Source organism: Pipistrellus hanaki, assembly GCF_964339955.1.
Source record: "Pipistrellus hanaki genome assembly, chromosome: 11".
In the NCBI taxonomy this organism is placed as follows: Eukaryota; Metazoa; Chordata; class Mammalia; order Chiroptera; family Vespertilionidae; genus Pipistrellus; species Pipistrellus hanaki.
This window is the reverse complement of record NC_140513.1, coordinates 34511136-34532013: the sequence shown is the minus strand read 5'-3', so window position 1 is coordinate 34532013 and position 20878 is coordinate 34511136. Positions and strand designations below refer to the sequence as shown.

The window sequence follows — 20878 nt, the reverse complement described above, 5'->3', positions numbered from 1 at the left end:
GCAGAAAAGAAGGGACTTAAATCTGTTTCTTGTTTCACCGGGGATAGACTTTTTTCATGCCAAAGCAAAAGCATTAAAGAATGAATAATAGAGGGAGGGAAAGAGGAAGGAGAAAAATGTAGAAAATACAACGTAGCTTACATTTTTGGCTGAAAGGGGATGAAAAATGAACATATTATTCAGTGCTTAATAATCTTATAAGTTTTAAATGTCTGAATTTAATAAGGCTCATTTTTGTATGACAGAAGAACTAATGCTCTGAGGTTGGAGAATTGTTCTGGTTTTATATTTTGCTGAAAAAATAATTTCTTTCCCCTACCCCCAATACAGGCCTTTCTTCTTCCTAAGCAAAACAAGCAATGTAATTCCCCTGGACTCTGAACCATTTCAGGAGAGGGATGATTCACTCTTTGGGCAAGGGGGGGGGGGGGAGGGGGGGACGCTGGCCCTCTTCCTTTCCTATTTGACCTCCTTAAAAGGACCTTTTTGAAGCTGTTAGTCCAGGCTACTAAAATAGCAAGGAACTATTCTTTATTAAAGTTCAAATGGAGCTGCCAATAGAAAGGAGAGAAATTGTTTCCTAAAAACCGAGGAAACGATTTCCACATCCTGTGCTAAGAACAATTGCTATTGTTTCACTGTTCATATTGAGGCTCTGTCAAGGTCTTATACAAAGACATGTGAAAATTTTTTGAGGAAAGTGTTGTCTTGATGGAAATATGCCTGGTAAAGGGCTGAAATCCCATCATTGCCAGCTGGTTCCTCACACACACACACACACACACACACACACACACACACACTGCGATGATTCAGCAATTTAATGTTCCTCAAATTTGGCAACAGTCCTCTAGTACACATCTCTGGGGAAATAAAAGAATATGGATTGAGGAGTCTGGCGGGTTTACAGTAATTATTTGCTTTGGGCACAAACCCCAGACATAACCAAATATCAATGTTAGGCCACCATGACTGTGTAATTTGACTTTTAGATAGTTCAAGCTGCAGCTTGTCTGAAAATGATAACAGATCTTGGAAGCAGACAGTAGAGGGAGAAGAGTTGGGAGAGGAAGGGATGACAAAGAAAGGAAGGGAGGAGAAAGAAAGCAAAGAACAAAGAAAACCACAACAGCAAAAACAGAGATAGAGAGGGGGTGAAGAAGTGAATAGACATTTCCAAAAACCAGGGTCGTTTATGATCTCATGTGAATGAGCACATTCTCATAGACAATTGAGAAGGGGGAAGTATCTGACATATTGTATTCAGTTCCTATGCAAACTGCTATTACCGGTATGTAGTATGTTGGAGGATGTCTATGACCTTATTAAGTGTTGTTTTGTTTTGTTTTTTCAAAAAGATTGATATAAGGAAAAAACACTTGCGATTTAGACTTTTTTTTTTAAATGAAGTTCTAGTATGTGTTTTAGTAATAATGTAAATATTGCAACATTTCTACATTTTCATTGATTCCAGAAATCTCATATCCAGAGTTTAAAACTGAAAATTATTCACTCCTTCATTTTTTAAAACTATATCTTGATCTTATTCCTTTCTCTACATCAGGGGTCCTCAAACTTTTTAAAGTGGGGGCCAGATCATGGTCCCTCAGAGAGCTGGAGGGCCGGACTATATGAACTACTAATTCCTACTGTAACACCTCGGCTGCGCTCACTGCCCAAAAAACCTGGCGGGCCGGATCAGACTCCTCTGCGGGCCGCATGTGGCCCGCGGACCGTAGTTTGAAGACCCCTGCTCTACATGGCTTTGTTCCCTGATGGTGACTTTGTTGTTGTTGGTGTTGTTGTTTTATATTTGTATAAATCACTTCAAATATTCTATGGAGCCCTAACTGGTTTGACTTAGTGGATGGAGCGTTGGCCTGAGGACTGAAGAGTCCCAGGTTCGATTCCGGTCAAGGGCATGTACCTTGGTTGCAGGCACATCCCCAGTAGGGAGTGTGCAGGAGGCAGCTGATTGATGTTTCTCTCTCATCGATGTTTCTAACTATTCCTCTTCCTTCCTCTCTAAAAAAAAAAAAAAAAAAAAAAAAAAAAAATCAATAAAATATATTTTAAAAAATATTCTATGGAAGAAGAGAGGAAATGAATAATGAAATAAGTAAATGGACAGATGATAGATATTGAAAAATGCATATTTCTTTCAGCATAAGAGGCTAAGGGGCAGACTTAGGGCGCTCTCCAAGGATGGAGAGGATCAATATCTTGGCCCTTCATAGCACACCCGTGTGCCTCCGTATGGTGTGTTCTCAGATCTGACTCTGGGAATGAAAGGCAACCAGCAACCCAACTGATTATTCAGTTCTTAGCAAATTCAGATTTTGGGGGTACAAAGCTCACAATAATATATATCCCCTACAGCAGGGGTCTTCAAACTACGGCCCGCGGGCCACATGCGGCCCGCAGAGGAGTCTGATCCTGCCCGCCAGGTTTTTTGGGCAGTGAGCGCAGCCGAGGTGTTACAGTAGGAATTAGTAGTTCATATAGTCCGGCCCTCCAGCTCTCTGAGGGACCATGATCTGGCCCCCACTTTAAAAAGTTTGAAGACCCCTGCCAGAGTTCTAACTATGAAGCTTTTTAAAGACTCTTCCAAGTCAGCCGTCCATATCTAGTCTCACAACATCTGGAAGTAGACATTTTTCCAAGTTCTTTAGGGGAAAGGTGTGCACAGAAATGGTGCATTCCTTCAAGACCTGGAAGAACGCATAAAGACAGGTTCTAGAAATGTGCGTAAAATTAATGATCATTTTGATCGCCCCAAAATACAAAATAATATCGTAGCTATTTACAGAGAAACACTTTAGAAAGAGAACTTTTTATAAAAAAATAAAGATTGCTAGAATTATTTATAGGCACATTAAAAAAAACACACCTCCCTTTAGGTTTGGAGTTAGCACATGACTGGAAAAATATGAAATCTAGGTTTGAGTTTAGTGAATAATGAAAAATTTAACTTGATTTCTTTCTTATATTTAAAATTCAGTACTTTTTAAAAAATTGCCCATTGCCCTTATGAAAAGTTGAGTTACCTCTTTAAAGTCACACTCCTGCCCTCACCAGTTTAGCTCAGTGGATAGAGCGTTGGCCTGCAGACTGAAGGGTCCCAGGTTCGATTCTGATCAAGGGCATGTACCTTGGCTGCCAGCACATCCCCAGATGTGCAGGAGGCAGCTGATAGATGTTTCTCTCTCATCGTCTGACCCCCCCCCCTTCCTCTCTGTAAAAAATCAATAAAATATGTTAAAAAATAAAATAAAATAATAAAAAATAAAATAAAGTCACACTCCTTGGATCACCATCTGTTAGTTCCCTCTGGGCAAGACGATTCAGTGACATCTCCTCTCCCCTCCAGATACACAGTGCACACGTGCACTCCTGCCCATCTTGGCCTGCTTTCTATTCACATATGCAACCTCTGTCTCCTCCTCCCAGGCTCCAATGGCTCTGACTCTCATCACAGTATCAGTATTGGCAGTCTTCATAGGCAGAGGCACTTCACTTCTCACATCCCAATTTCCGAGTAACAATGAAGTGATTCCATTAGTCTGGCTGCTTCCTAGCCCCACTTTAAGCCCAAACCTATGAAAAACCTCTGAAGATAAGAAAAGCCAAAGTCCTTTACCTCAGCTTTAATTCTTGGTAGCTTGGCTAACCAAAACCATGGCCACTAACAAAGGGGTCTGTATTCCTTTTAATTCCTTGCATCTGAATATTATATCAGCAGCAGCAGCAGCAGCAACAAAATCATCTTTGTATCAATGTGTTACAGTTTGACTGTCAATTTTACTATCTATAGAAAATCATGAAGATGAACTGCTCATTGACTACAATTCTTTCCTACTAAATAATACATGTATTTTTTGAACAATAAGCCAAACCTTCTTAGTTTGCAAACAAAATATCAATCCTCTTCCCTCTTGACTGAGATCCCCAATTACCTTTATTTTCCTTCTGCTCTGCCTCAGAGAAAAATGATTCTGCTTGCTTAGTTTAGTTGAGGGCACAGTTTCCCATAGAGCATTTTACAGATGCCATTAGCCAGAAAAATATTTTAAATGGGTTTACCAGGGCCATTAGTTCTAAAACATTTACAGGAACTTTATGACTCTTAAACTTTGTTTCCTTCCAAATTGTGGTAGAGACAGAGAAAGTGAAGACAAGACTTTAAAAGACCTGAATCAACTTACGAAGGATCAAAGATGACTCGAGAATATAACTTTACTTGCTTAATTCCGCATAAAAATTAAAGTAATATCCTGAATGTGCTGATATTGCTTTCAAGTATCTTGTCCCACTCCCACTAATATGCCTCTGTGAGCTGGTTTCTCCACTATGTATCTTATTAAAACAAAACATTGCTGAAACCGGTTTGGCTCAGTGGATAGAGTGTCAGTCTGCAGACTGAAAGGTCCCAGGTTCAATCCTGGTAGGGGATGTGCAGGAGGTAGCTGGTCGATGTTTCTCTCTCATCAATGTTTCTAGCTCTCTATCCCTCTCCCTTCCTCTCTGTGGAAAATCAATTATATATATATATATATATATATAAAACAACATTATCCTTATGAGTGACACTGTCATTAATTCAATCTATATTAGATATTTTAACAAGAAACAAGTTCAATGATCACATTAGAAACTATGTGTTTACATAATTTAAATATTGGTATGTATTAGTACAAATATTGGGTGCAAAACTTAAATATTGGTACATATGGTGTTTATTCAAATCTGTGTATAGGCATTTAACTTACAGAACTAGCTATTTTACTCTTTTTATTGTTTTGTTTACACTTGCAATCAACAATGTGCAGTTTTTATTTTCTTTTTCCTATTGTTGTTTGTTCTGATTATATTATTAAAATGTTATTATTTGTTCAATCGAATAATAAAAATTGAGACTTATAAAAAGAATAAGAGTTGAGTCAACATTCTCTAGGTCTTCTTCCTTTTTAAATTCTTTCAGCCTGTTCATCACTCGTTTTTACTTTCTTGGGTTAAATACGTCTGGAAAAAAAAAAAATCTATGTCTGCCATGTTCAAGAAAGAAAAAACCAATATCAAAACTCATAATACAAAACCCCAAACTGTCCTAAGTGAGGCAACAAACATGGAATGGTTGTGGCACTAAAATCAGCTGACAGCTTCCAGCTTGGAAATCACTTTTGGGAAGCAGTGGGCTCCATGGAGATAAAATAGAGATTAGGGAGCACTTGATGACTGCAGACCGGAGTGCCTGACGCAGGCTGAGTAACAAGGGAAATACATTACAAGACGGGGAGAAAGAGGTGACAATTTGACTATAAAAGTCCATCTTGCACAATGTTGCCAAAATGAAAGGTACAGTTTGCCATCCAAACAGTATTATATAAACCAAGCACGTATCAGCGTTAGCAGATATTCAATGTGAGGACGTGGAAGTCTGGCCTATATTCACACTGTGGGGCAAGAAACACCTCTGGGAGCTGTGAAAGGGTGAGAGGAGCGCTTCCAGCTCCCCAACAGAGGTGCGGGAGTTCCACTTAATATTCTTGCCTCAAAACAGCAAAGATCCGTCATGCCTATTTTTAAATGCACATTTTTAATATTCTATATAATGCTACTCTTTAACAAACTCTTTACTCCCTGCCTCTCTGATGAAGCTTCCCGTGGTCTTTAAAGGGATTGTTAACCCAAGAATGGATCGCACTCTTTCTGCATGAGCAAGTCGAGAGACACTCCATTAAGCCTTCCAGTATTTAATAGAAAGAGTCATCTCACCTCTGAGGAGATGAGCCAGCTGCTCGGTGATGAGCTCGGGAGCCTCCTGGAGAATCTCTTTCACCACGAGGGAGGAGGAAGACTCGCCGAACCCAAGCCCAGCATCGCTCTGCTCAACTGGACTAATGACTTTGACAACAGCCGATTCTAAAGCTTTGTCCTCACTGGAAAGCAAATGGAGGAGAGGAAGAAAAAGAAATATGGCATGTTTTCTTACTTTGGGGAATTACTTAATGTCTTCTCCCACACAAATGATTTCCTCTCAATAGCCAAAAATATAAGTAAGTGCATATGACTCAGAAGAACCTTATTCTATGTGTTTTCACATTTCATGTTAACTAATTATGTCCCCCCAAATTCTTAGAGTGCCTTCACACCTTTGTACTCCTCTTTCACTTTGCTACTAGATGATAATAATAATAATAATAATAATAATAATAATAATTGCTAAATTTGTTGAGCTTCCACTATGGGTCAGATACTGTTATAAATACTTTCAAAGTATTATCACATTTTATACTATAAAATGATCCTATGAAATGGATTTTATTAAAATTTCCACTTTACAAATGGGGAGACAGGGGCATGAAGAGGTTAAGAAATTTGTCCAAGGCCAGAAAGCCTGTATGTAAGTAGATTGGATTGGATTTAGACTCTGATAATCTGGTTCCAACATTTGCATATCCAGTCATAGTGCTGGAGAAAAAAATACCATGGGTTTATTTACTTCTGAAGAAAAATCTGGATAAAACTAACTTTATTCTCTCTTGTACCAAAGCCAAATGAGTAGTAATGAAGGAAATGAAGAGCTCTCTTCTCAGAAAGCATTCTATTTCATAAACTACCTCAAAGCCAGAGTTCACAACTTCAGTCTCAAAACAAGCAAAGTTTTTCCATTTTAATTGGTAACAAAACTCTTCTAAAGATTTCAACTAATACATATTTTTCATAGCTCAGACCTTTGGATTTTTTCAACTGTTTTTTTTTTTTTTTTTAATATCTACTTGCATTTGTTGGTCTGAAAGGTTAACATAAATTTAGTAAAGCATGTGATCATTCTGAATACAGATAAAAGAAGTCAGTAAATAACCTACCAATACCTCTCAGTCAGTTATCAATAACTGATAGATAAATATTAGTCAAAAGAATTTTGTGTTTCAAACATCATGGGAAATTATTTCGAAAACTTTTTATAACTGCACACCTAACATTACAATATATTAACGAAATATGCTTTCTAAAAAAGGTTAAAAAATTAGATATTGTACATGCTTTTATTTTATGTATACTAAAGTCAATTTCCACTGGTTAATGTCATCAATAATTAGCAAATTGGAAAAGTATGCAAAAAAAAATCCCAACATCTAAAACCACTCAGATGTTTAACTGTGATTCTTCATTTAGTAGCACTAGAAAGCTTATCAAAGGAATCTTTGTATTTGGTTGTAAGGTCCTTGAGTAATTTGTCTTATTACTCTTTACATTCCCTTTAGATTCTTATATTAGTTAGCAATTCTTAAGTACTTATTGAAGGAGGAAGAAAACCCAAGTTTTCATCCAAACTCCTCTATTAACTGCATGTGGTACCTTGGGTAAGTCATTTGCAACAATAGATGAAAAGGTTTTTGTCCATGAAATAGAGTTCAAATGACATGAACTTAAAAAAATATATATGTCTATCCTGCTCTTAAAGTATAATAATGCTATGAGTGATGAGCCAATTAACAAATGATGTTCATAGCCCTTCTACATAAATTTCCATTTCACTACTGAGATTTCTTTCTTAAGAAATTCTCATTTTATTTAGTGTTTAATTTCTACTTTTCTTACCCATCTGCAGCATCAAGTGTATTGATGCTACAACAAGTGTTTGAAGTGCTTTAAAATTATAATTTTGGTCAATTTTACAAGAACTTTCCACTCAAAGACGTCATTATGTTTGAAATGCAAAAGTAAAAACAGAAAATTGGCATATCCCAGATTTTGCCATAAAAGAAGAAAAAATATTTCCTTTCCTCTGAATGTCCTCTACCTTTCACATTTCCCTGAACCACAAAAGTGGTGAACAAGGTGATACTTTGCCCAGAAGAGCCTTCTTGAAAAGACCAGACCTCCAGAGCCTCACCTCGTCAGCACTTTGCTGCCAATGAGTGTTATAGATAACTTTCCTTCATCGTTCAGCTGATGCAGATTAATTTCATCTTGGAATATATGGGATGATTCAGAGATGTTTAGCTCTTCCAGAATAAACCTTGTCTCGGTGAAGTAGCTGAACTCAGCCCTGGGTGTGTTCAGCACTGGCAAACAGAGAACCCCCGGGGGACTGACCTATGGAGAAAAGAGTTCATATTCTGACAGTGGCAGGAGGAAAGAATACATCTACATTTTCTCAAGCTGAGTTCCACCAGTGAAGGGTACAAAGGTCCTTTGGCCTCATTAAGCCATTTGACCTTCATAACCAACTTTACCTAAACCCCGTTAGCAGAGCTTTATCCATGGGTACGAGGCCCCTAATATTTTTCACCCTACATTAAAATTCTCATGCCTTATTTAAAATATTTTGTCTCTTATAATTTTTTTAAAAATGTATACATTCTGCTCTTCATGGGAAATAAATTCACACCTCTTTATGGAATCAGCAGAAACTTAGGATGACTGAAATAGGGCAGATGAAGACTGTGGTGACACAGAAAGCCATGCATGTCCCATCTCCATGGGATGCCTGTCACTCAGTTCCATCCCATTGTTTATCTGCAAAAAATCCAAGCTCAGAATAGTTAAGTCCTTCGATTACTCAAGAAAAGTTGGAGTAACTAACTGGTTTGGCTCAGTGGATAAGAGCGTCGGCCTGTGGACTGAAAAGTGGTATAACTAGTATATGATTTCCTTAAGAATCCATGCCACTATCAGTCTAAATGTCAGTCTGATTCAGTCAATTCTATATTATTGAGACAGGCATTTTTTTCCCCTAGGAACCAAAAATCCAGTTAATAAGATAAGTGTTTAATATGCATGCCTTGTCACAGGCACACTTATCTCCACATACCAATTAATCTACCTTGTAAGGTTCAACAAATTTTAAGGAAAAAAAAATTTTTTAAAGATAAATTTGCTATAAAGCCCGTATGCAGAAATCAGGGTACCTGACCCAGCAGTTTGGTCAGCTGCTGCCCTAAAGCCATTCTTGCCACCTCAGCTCATCCTGGAAGACTGGGTTTCATGTGAATTAAATCACTTAGATTGGCTATGCATAATCTAAGAGTCAAGGATCCATATAAAATGGGAATAAAAATCTAATGTACTCCATAGAATTAAAAGTTGTGTGAAATTGCAAATAGCACCAAAATATTCAGAATGCACCTTTTTCAGCTTTGAGAGAATGCATTACCATGGGCTAATGAATTTTAGGGAATGGAAAATTTACAACAACTTATTGAAAGGCCTTTTTCACCTTTAGAGATGACTTTACAGAGTACAAAGATTCTCACTCAGGGGAGATTATCACTGAGAATGGCCTTGTTGTACATGGTCAGGGCTAAAAGGCCACAACAATATAGATGTGATATGTAATATCTCTGTTACTGAAAATTTCAGACAGTGAGCTCTGTGCTTCATGTAGTGTTCATACAGGTTATTCTGCACATATTTTTCTACTTCCAAGGGAAAGACTTTCCAAAAAGGATGATAAAGGAAAACAAGGCATTCTGACCCTTACTATTGTTAGTTCTCTGAATTCTCATACAACTAATTAAATATTACAAAACATTTTTTATTTTCAATTTGAAAACATTGATCTTATTGAAATAATGTTGTATGAAGAGAATTGGTAAGAAATAACCATAACAATGCATAACATAGTAGGTGATCAATAAATATTTATTGGTTAATGGGTTATAATGCATTGTTCTCTGCAACAATAAACCAGAACATGAAAACTTAAATTAGTAGGTTTCTTATCGATATATTCCCAGAAAATGCGTGTTCTTAAATTTTACATCACAATTCAAATTAAAAAGCATAATTTTCTTTTCCCTCACCTTGTCTAGAAAGTAAGCATATGTGAAGGTAGAAATGAGAGAATCCAAGTCACATGATTTATGTCCAATAACCACATGGACCTTCTCCAAGCGTTTGCTTCGATTCTGAAATAAATTAAAAAAGATAATCACAATTTAACATCTAACAGACCAATATAAATAGGACATTTTTCCATCTTTTTTTTTTTAAGTATGGCCTTAGCTACACTCATACTCACTCGTACATATGATTTTATGTAGAAAATCATCAATTTATCATAAAGGTTTTACACCAAGACATGCACAACACTGCACAACACGGTTAACATTCAGAAATGTTCATTCAAATTTTAGTAAATTGTCAGCAACAGACAATTGTTGGCTCACAACCTCGGGAGTTTCCCCAGATAAAATCAGAAATTGGCTCTCATACACAGAGGGCAAAGAGCAACCAAAGAAAGAGGCAGGCCACTCCAGCTTGTAGGTGGCAGTTTTAATGAGCCAGGGAACTTACAAAGCTTGACTTGAGTGGCCACAAGGCAAGAGATCGCTGCACCCTCCTGCCAGAATCTTAGACATTTATATAGAGGCTTTCCCTGGGTTCAGTCATGGGGGGTCTCAACAAGAAATTATCTCAAGACTGCATCCTTGTAAAAGGTTCCCACTGTGGGAACGGTGGGCAGAACATACATTGTGGGAAAGGAGAGGACATGAGAGGCCTCTGATTGCCCGGGTCTGGCTCACAGATCAACCGGTAGTTATGTCCTCTGGATTACCTCCTCCACAAAAAAAAAAAAAAAAATGGTTTTATTAAGATTACTCACAGTCTAGCTCACATGAACTGTAACTGTGAGTCATAATTTCTTGGTAAAAGATTATTTTGTTCTAAAAAGCAATTCCATAGTATTCACATCATTTTCTTATATAAAATTTTCTTCTTCATTTGACAAAGTGCCTCTTTTCATACATCCCTGGCATACAACACAAACTTTGGTAGGAATTTACTTTTTTCATGTCACATTTGGGTGATAGGATGTTCTCTCTGCATTATACTCTATAATTTAGCAAATAAAAGTTGTAGCACTCCCCATCTTGCTCCCGAGAAAGGATTATGATTAGTATCGTTCCTCTAAAAATACAAATCAGTTGCTGTTTAAAAATGTATATAATCACCTCTCTGGAAGAGAAGACATATGCTTGTCTTTCCTGGTTAACTCCGTAGTTAGTTAGTGTTCCTTTATAGAGAGCTAACCTCCTTTTGAATAACTGGCTTTGAAATGCCAAAGAACCAACCACTTCTAGAAAATGTCACAACAAAACTGTCCAGTAATGATAATTGTAACCTAACTTAACATCTTTATAGTATATTAGAGATGACACATATATATACTTTCCTCATTTTCTTCTTTTGTTTTAACTTCTGTTTTAGGACTGACTAGAAAGCTAACTCAATTGTAATACTACTCAAAAAGATTATATAAAAAATTACCCTGCTCAGCACTATTGCAATAAAAAGACTTAATTATTCCCATATCTACAGAACAAAGGTAAAGTGTTCTTTAGTTATTTATCAAGTATTTTAAAAATGAATCTATAAATCTGTTAGCCTTGGTATGGAACTATGGGTAACAGAGTTGGAACAAGTTATTAAACAATCAGGTTAGCCCAAGGAACATAATAAAGTAAATCTTAAAGGAAGCTGAGTTATAGTCTACCAATATAGAGAATGACAGCAGGATCAATATTACAGATGAGTCATGCAATATGTAATACTACTCAATTAAAATAATCACATTTTAAAATATATTGAAGTATCAATCTTTAGTAAAACAACATGATTTAAAAGTATGATATAAACTCTCTGAAGATAATTCCAACTGTCTCCCCCATCTCCATCAACTCTAGCTCCCGTATTTTCCTCTCTCAATTTCCTTCCCTTAATCTCACAGATTTGCAACTGGCTCATTTGGCTGAGTACCCTTTGAGGGTTCTATTCTAGGCCCACTTCTCACTCCCAAAACCGGATTGCTTTCCCTGATCAAGACCGTCAGATATTCTAGAGACATCCAAAGAAACTTAGGTAAATGGAATTACACTCCATTACAATACAAACAAATGCATTAGGAAATCATATTACTGTAGAATGCTGTTCTTCCGAGAAGCTCGAAGGTCTGAGTAGACATTACCTCATTTCTCCTCCCAGATCTTCTAAGGCAGACTAACAACACTTTGTACAGGTCAACGGAGTCTGTGATGTGGCCAAGATTGTTCTCAGAATTTGTGACCCAGTTCAGTGAACCCTATCTCTGCCCTGCACCAACCATTCTATAATGCCATAACGACCTCAGAGACTACAAAACGAATGAGCATGGGGTGGAAGAAAGAAGAGGATATTAAATATGCATTCTGAATACAGCAAGGCTTCAGGCATTTATCCTACCAAGATTATGTCAAAGCTGACTTATCTGCTTTTTTATGTAAGTTTGATAATTTGTAGGCACAACTCTGTATTCAACACTATACTTGCATAAAAGAAGACATAGCTGGGGCAAAGGAGGGTGGGAATAAGAAGACTTATGCATCAATTCATTTCCAAGTACAGATCAATTACTACTCAGAAAAAGAAATGAGCTAAATAGACCTATAAACCCAGAGTATCTTGGACCAATTCTTACAACTCAGAAATCTTCTAAGATTAGGATTTATTTGTCTTTCATTTAAAGAGAAATAAAGTTCATATCATCTTGTAGGCCAGGCTATAGAAGAGCCTAGTGCAAAACTAGGAGGGTTCTTTTTGGTGCCACATGCCTGTCTTTTCATGCTCTCTCCTTTCTCCTCTGAGTTCCCTTCTTCCCACACCTCACGTTCCCTCATAGTCATGGCATCGTCTCTTGTAATTTGCTCATGTCTGCCACCCGCAGCAAGTTTCCAGGCTCCAACTCTCTCTTCCCCTCACCACCTTCCCACATCAAAATTACCATCCTGATGCCCATGTCTCAGGGATCTATCTGCTTCCCCACCAGCAGTTCCAATGGAGAGACCATGCCAATGAGTACCTGTGGGTTAATGAGTCACTCACCAAGGTAACCCACTTTTATTCTAAGGAGTCCTTCCTGGGATTATACCACAATCCCAAAACATGACCAGAAGTTTCACGTGGGCTGGGAATGTTGGATCAGACAGAAGGGACATCACAATTAGAACCTTTGGTGCCTGCCAATAAGCCTTAAAAGTGATAGGCTCAACCTCAGAAAGTCTCAGCTACCAAAAACCACTGATAAGACATAATTAGAGGATGGCACAAAGTAGAAATAAAGAGTATCCAGGCTCAGACTGACTCCTGCCTGCTTGTAGGAATAGACCATGAAATTAGTTGTGTAGACTCACCCAATAGGTAAGTTCAAGGAATGTATGCAAGATTTGGCTCTTCAACCCTGGGGGGGTCAAGAACCAGAAAATATCGACCCACTTTCAAGCTTCCCCCAACAACCTTGGCAGTGTGAACAGAACAACCACGGGGGACAAGGCAGAAAAGTCTGGAGACTGATTTCAAGTGTTCGGGGAAGGGAACAGGGGTCTTTGCGGTGCTGGGTCTACTCTGTAGCAATGGCCCCACCTGCAGATGTAGCAGTAAACTGGTCAACAGAACTCAGGAGATTCCCGAACACGATGACACTCTGTACCTCTTGCAGCAGGTCTGGGGGCCCCTCCACGGACTCCCAGATGTTCACTCTTCATATCTATATCCCTTAATTCAGCTCATATTGGGCTCTGGGTTATTCACAAACAGACAAATTGTGTCCAAGGAAAAGTGACATATGACAAGTTTACCAATTCAATGAATTACTGACATTCACCTAATAAAAACCAGTTTGTGTGAGGCCCAGTAATAAGCCCTAGGGATATAGTAGTGAATCAAACAGACAAAAATCCCAGCCAATATGACTCTTGTATTTAGGGCAAGGAGATCATGAACCAAATAATTAGAGAATGTTAAGTGGAGGGGAACTGGTGTGCTGAGATGAGGTATATTTGAGAAGGTGACAGTGAAATAAAAACCTGAAGTGAACTGGGACCCAAGGATACCTCAGGCAAAAGGAATAGCAAGTGCAAAGGCCCTGCAGTGACAGTATGCCAGCATGTTCAACAAATAACTACTGCCCAGTGTGTATATTTTCTAAATGTGACCTTGTAAACTCTTAGCCAGGAGTGAATAGATCTGGAAAATAAACACTCATTCCCTAGTCTCAGGCACACCAAGAACCAAGGAGGAGTCATTGCTAATCCCTAAAAACAGCGCTGTGCAAGACCAAAACAACGGGATCCTGGTAATGGGTTGAAATAGATACTTTACTGCTTTGTCATCTACATTTCCAGGTAGATGGACAGAATCTTTTCACAAACAATGTATAAAAGAAAATATATTGAACATGCCAGTATTCCCAGCCATAACTTTAATATGCTTTCAAAATGTAATTCTATACATCACTAAAATGAGACTTCTTAATGAAGTTTACTCTTATCTCTGTTTAAAAGCCAGCACAATGCCTAAGCATTCGGATTCAATGGCCCATTAAAGAAAAGTGCACTTCTCAGGCAAAAGCACTCTCAAACACACCCACAGAAAACAGAATTGATTAGAAAGAGGGCTTCCAGAAGGCTGCTGAAAGCTCAGGCCCCTCCATCAGCGTTTTCATAACTCCACCCTTGAGAAATAAGGCTCCTCCCACCTATAACTTTCCACATCTAAAATGCCACAATAAACCTTTAATCAACAAGCCCTTGCAATACAGCTATACATGATCTCTCCATACCTATCCTCCCTAAATCCTTTTCTTAAAAACCTTATGAAAATTTTTTCAAAAATAATTTATTGAAAACTATTTTGTATTAAAAACATTGTAGACAAAACTCACAGAAGTCGGCCAATCTCTTCCCTCACAAATTAAATCAGGATATCTTTCTTAGTCCCTACCCTTAACCAGCACATGAAGAAGAGAGAGAAAAGGAAGACTCTTGAATTTATTGGATGGTATCTCCAAATCATCTCAGGCATAGAAAAGAGTTGGCAGGTGAGCTAGCGCTTCCTTGATGACTTAGTAACTCCAAGTCAACGAAGGGACTCCCTTCCTGGAGGCTGGCTGTGGGTGGTTCAGAAAAGAAGTCCGCTTCCTCCCCAGGAGACCCCATGCACCTGTGGCTGGCATGATTCTAAGTTAGAAGACTCAGAGGTCTGGCAGGAGGAAACTAACAGGCTCCTCATGCGCCTGGAAGTCCTGACTCCACCAGCAAAGCCAGGTGGGAGGAGATGCCTAAAGAACCACAGTCCAATGAGCAGCAAGGACTAAGGGAGCTGGGGAGATGCCCAGAGCAACCTGGTCCTCCAAAGGCAAGGACAAAAGCCCTTTGACCAGCTCTGCCAGATATGGATGAAGTCACATCCTTTGTTCATTTGGTAAACAAACGAGGCACCTCTTAACAGTGGCTTTGGGTTTAAAAGGATTTCTAGAATTGGAGCTCCTGAAATTCTTATAATCTTATTACCTGGATAAAGGTTGGGACCCAGAGAGAGAGAGAGAGAGAGAATGCTGGAGGGAATAACATGGCATCAACCGAAAGTTTTTTTGTTTTGCTTTTTAAAGAACGAAATGCTTATTACTCGGTACAAGGTTTCTAGGATGCGGGGATTCCCCCACCAATTGGAACCTTTGTATTTCATTCTTTACTTTTTCTTTATTTCTCCGGTAAGAAAATAAATACATGCCATTAGAATAATTCAGACACAACAACATTAACAAAACAATGACAACTGCTTTGTTAACATATTGTTAATTATTTCACATTTATATTTATGCATATATATATATATATATATATATATATATACGCACACATACTTCACAAAAATGGGCTGCTTCTATTCCTGTTCTTTAGAAAGTTCCTTTTATTTTCACTGAACAAAATCACTATGGATCTTTTTCCATGACCAAAACTACTTCATTCTATCTGGCTTAATGGTAACTATTACATGGATACATGTCTGTGTATTGGAGGGTGGTAGCTGGGAGTTATGGATAGGGCAGGGGGGCAGGGAGGGAGTGCGGTATGTGTATATAGAATTTCTGGAACCAGCATAGGTGCCTTGTTCCTTTTTGTTTTCCTAGTCTCCATGATATTGAAAAATAGGAAACTCTAGCCCACTGGCCACCTAATCCCGTTTTATTCTCATGATTAATTATTAAACAATCATAAGTGACCTGAAGGCCACTTTGAGAGCTATCAAAGCAGAAACATTTACCAGAATCTACAAATTCAGGACATAGACATTTTATATTTAATCTTCTCATAAGTGTCTTAATTTAGTTGGTGACATAATAGATGACTATAAACCACCAAATTAAGAAAAGGCAAAAAGCATTCAATGATGAGACTCAAATGATTTTAATTATTTCACTGATTATAAAACTAAACCTACTCAATTCAGATAGGTATATATTGACTATAACCTCTTCCCTCACTGCCCGCCCAACTACCCCAACAATATCCCCCTTTCCCCCGCTCAGCCTTCTCTTTGCCATGCTGGAAAATGCCCTTTTTAAAGATTTCTCATTTGGGGGAAATGGGGGATGGGAGTCAGTATGAACAAAGTCACATATATAGCTCAGATCATGTGCACCTGTATCATTTTCTATACCATCAAATTCAAGAAACCATCATGGGTAGGTGATGAGGGAACCAAAGGGTAAACCCAATTGTTGCCCGAGGCCCTTCTTGGTTTGCAGTCTGGGTCCCCAGTTCCCTTGAGGTCAGGCTTCTTTCAGCTGGAGTATCGGACATGGACTCAACCACTCCTTTGCCTTTTCAGCTGAATCTGTTCTCCTACAACACATTTGCTGCCCATCTTGAAAGCAGAGTGTTTTCAAAAGGAGTGACCTCATATATGGTTGCTCTACACCTTCTGGATCGTTATAATGATTTGGCCAAAATTGTTCTTACTTTCAGCACTTAATTTGTTTTTAAGGTTCTCTTTCTAAAAGTACCCTCAAAGGACAACTTTTGGGGAGCAGCACCATTATTTTTCCTCCACAGCACCAAATATAAAGGATAGTCCTCCCAAATCCATAGCTTTCCGGAAAGGCCCTATAGAGATTATTCTTCATAGATTCCTAAAAGATGCTCATATTCCAGCCATTCCACTGTTGGGGGAAATGGGTCCATACATTTATTACCAACTGGGTAAGGCTCTTCAATCTCTCATTTAGTAAGTACTACTTCCTTCTAGCTTATGCAGTTGTCCCATCCCAGAAGTTTGTCCTTCATGGTTTTATAGGTCTTTATAATCTCTCAAACTTTCCCATTTCAAACTTGAGTTATAGTCTTTTTCATCTGGCTCTATATGGATGCACACCCAGGTCCACAAGGCTTACTGCTGCCTCTTTTAATCTTCCACTGTTTGTGCCTCTTTACTGTGCTTGCTATGGACTGAAATGTGCACCACCAAAATTCATATCAAAGCCCTTCCCCCCAGTGTGATGGTATTTGGAAATGGGGTTTGTGGGAAATAATTAGATTTAGATGAAGGCATGAGGGTGTGCCCCTCAAGACAGGGTTCGTGTCTTTTAGGAAGACACGCTGGACAGCTTGAACTTTTTCTCTCTTTCCCTCTCTCTCTCTGCCAAGTGAGATCACATCACATGGAGAAGAAGGCTGTCCATAGCCAAGAAGAGAGCTCTCACCAGAACCCCACTATGTTGACACCCTGCTCTTAGACTTCCAGACTCCTGAACCATGAGAAATAAATTTCTGTTGTTTAAACCACTCAGTCTAGGCTATTTTGTCATGGAAGCTCAAGCTAAGATAGATCTCCAGCCCAGCCAGGTGGCTCAGTGGTTGAGTGTCAACTTATAAACCAGGAGGTCACAGTCCGATTCTGGTCAGAGCATATGCCTGGATTTGGATTTGATTCCCCATAGGGGGTATACAGATATCTAATGCAACTTGTTCAGTAAGTTGATATATTTATATATGTATATATATACACACACACACATATACATACATATTTATATCTATATGTCTATATGTCTGTATGTCTATATGTCTATATCTATATCTATATCTATATCTATATCTATATCTATCTATATGTATGGTGTGTGTTTTTAAATGCAGAACTCCAGGTTGGAGTCATTCCAAAATTTAAAACCACTAGGAGATACCTGAACTTTATGGAAAGCTTAGAAGAGTTTCTTTTACTAAATGATTAATGTCAAAGGCAATAAAAGAGTTTTAAAAACCGAACGAGAAAGGACATTTCTGATACGTGGGCATAGAAATCTACATCTAAGGTTTATACATTACTTATTTTATAAAATAATGTATGTTCATCATAAAACATTTGGAAAATGTAGAAACTCATAAAGGAAAAAAAAAACAACCCCTCAAGATCCAAAGTTAATCATTATGAATATTTAACATATTTCTTCCAACTTTTTCTATACTTTTATGTGTTCTCTTTTGTAATACTGTTATTATTATTATACGTAATATTTTGTAACCACTTTTTTAACAACATTCTAAGTTCTTCTTCCAAAATTCTAAAATATAAACGTTGTGAGAGCCAGGGGTGATATATGTTTGCTTTTGTGACCCCAGCTGCCAGGCTATTACTTTGCACAGAATAAGTGGTCAATAAATATTGAAAAAAATAAATTAATAATTATGACATTTAATATATGTAGTATTCTTTAATATGGATCACTCAAATTTATTTAGCCAATATCTTATTATTTTAGATTTAATTTATCCTAATTTTTTAGTTAAATAAAACCACAGTAAATATTTGAAAGATAATTTTTGTGCCTAGCCCTAGTTTTCTCTCCAGTGTCAACGCCTGAATTTTACATTTCTGGGTCAAAGAATGTACATATTTTGATGCTCACCAGAAGGGTTATAGAAAGTTACATTTTTTTTTACCCACAGAAATACCTGATTTTCAAATCTTCAACTGTATTTAAGCATTATCATTTTGACCAGTAAAATAATATTTTAATGTTAGTTTAAATTTATTATGATAATGAGTGCTTTAGGCCATTTTCTTCATATGAATATATTATTTTTTTAAATAAATTTTTCTCTTTATATCTTTTAGGTTTTTTTGTCCTAATCTCCTTGATAAATAAACTGTTAAAATGTGATTAACATTTTCAACCCTCGTAACAGTAGGCATTACTTTGTTCTTTGGCCATGGGCATCTATGGAACAACTTGTTCAATAAGTTGCATTAGATATGCAATAAGCATGCATTATTTATGATGACATCGTTTCAAATACTGGAGAGCAATAGAACATTCTGTGCCATCTTCTCCTCAGTCTACTTACTCTGCTTTCTGAAAAGGTTGCAATAGTACTCACCAGGCTCTGCTGAAGGAGAGCCATGGAAAACAGCCCTGGTCTCCTAGCTCTTGACTGGAATGCACTTATTCCTCTGTTTTGTAATTAGCTTCATGTAAAAATGATAATGCATCTTTGAATTAAATGTGTGGTGTTAAATGTGTCATTAAGTAATGTCTTTAAAAGCAGTGGAATTTGGTAAGACAACAGCACCAAAAAGAATGATAAAAGAGAAACAATAGAGTGGGAGATAATATTTGCCTAATATTTTCACCAGCTTGCCATTAAAAAGGCAATATTCCTAACACATGAAAATTTCCTAGATAATGATTTTAAAAAAACAATGGAATAATTGGTAAAGGATATAAGCAGGCAATTAACAGAGAAAAAATAAATATATGAAAAGAAACCCAATCTCATTAATAGTCATGGAATGCAAATTAGACCAACAATAAAATGTTTTTTGGGTTTTTTTTTGCCTATCAAATTGGCAAAAAATTAAGAGTATTAACATCCATTCCCAGTTAAACTGTAGGTAGCAGTTAGGGATACTACAATCAATGTGGGGATAATTTGACAGTATCCATTAAGATGCAGATGTTCACACTTTCTGATCCAACCTTTTAATTCCACTCCTAGTAATTTGTTCTATAGAAATAAAATCACAATAAGTTGGATATATCTAAATTTCTTATCATTATTTAAAAACCCATTGTTAAACTCATAGATACGGAGAACAAACTAATGGTTGCCAAATGGGAGGAACGTTGCAGACGGGGTGGAAAAGATGAAGGAATTAAGAAGTACAAATTGGCATTTACAAAGTATCGCATAGGAAATATAGTCAATAATATTGTAATAACTATGTATGGTGTCAGGTGGGTACTAGACATATGGGGATCCCTGTGTAAGTTATATAAATGTCTAACACTATGCCGTACACCTGAAACTAATATCATATTGCATGCCAACTGTAATTGGGGGGAAAAAAAAGGTTTTTAATTAAAAAATAAATTAAATTTAAAAATAAAATAAATCCATTGTTAAATATGGATAAGTAATAAAATCCCAAAGAATTGTTTATTGAAGTGGTATTTCTAATGGAGAGAATAAAAATAAAAAACAACCTCAATGTACAACAATCAAGGATCGTTGAATAAATTATGGAATATCCATAAAATAGAAGCAAAGCTGCTATTACCAAACAAATGAGTTAGATCAGTATCTAATGACCTGAAAAAACATACTCCAGTATTTTTCCCCACAGTGGCACCTGGCTGCCTCTTCCTTCCTGGGTCCTGCCTCTCAGAAGAAAAACACGCTATGGTTCCCACATGGGTGACACTCACGCTTTGCTGACTGAACTAAAATCACCTACAGGGCATTATTGTAATGCACACTGCTGAGCCCCACTCCTGGTATTCAGATTCCTAGTCTGCAGGGGAGTCTGAGAATCAGGTGGCTGTTTTGGGAACCATGGCCTTAAAGGGGACTCATGATTAGCTCCCATGGGCCATCTGGCTTCTGTCAACCACAGAATACATCTGCATTTTGTTCTTGAAAGGGACTGCTTGAGTTCCTCTAGATCAAGTACTTCAGAGAGACTTATGGGTGTTATATTTTTCAGATTTGCTTAACATTAGAGCTAGAAGACGCCTTAGGATTCACCCTGTTGAAACCTAGCAATGATTTCC

The 20878-nt window shown here is 37.6% G+C and overlaps 1 protein-coding gene across 11 annotated transcripts in view; it reads right to left on the bottom strand.

Moving 5' to 3' along the window:
- The window catches only part of PRUNE2 (prune homolog 2 with BCH domain), a 195738-nt gene that overhangs the window by 144781 nt on the left and 30079 nt on the right, over positions 1 to 20878 (bottom strand). For all 11 annotated transcript variants that reach the window (XM_084899413.1, XM_084899415.1, XM_084899412.1 and 8 more), the window contains exons 2-4: positions 9813 to 9917; positions 7901 to 8103; positions 5776 to 5939 (exon numbers count right to left, since the gene is read on the bottom strand). In XM_084899413.1, the coding sequence (XP_084755539.1) occupies positions 5776 to 5939; positions 7901 to 8103; positions 9813 to 9917 (472 nt within the window). The remainder of the gene's footprint in view (positions 1 to 5775; positions 5940 to 7900; positions 8104 to 9812; positions 9918 to 20878) is intronic.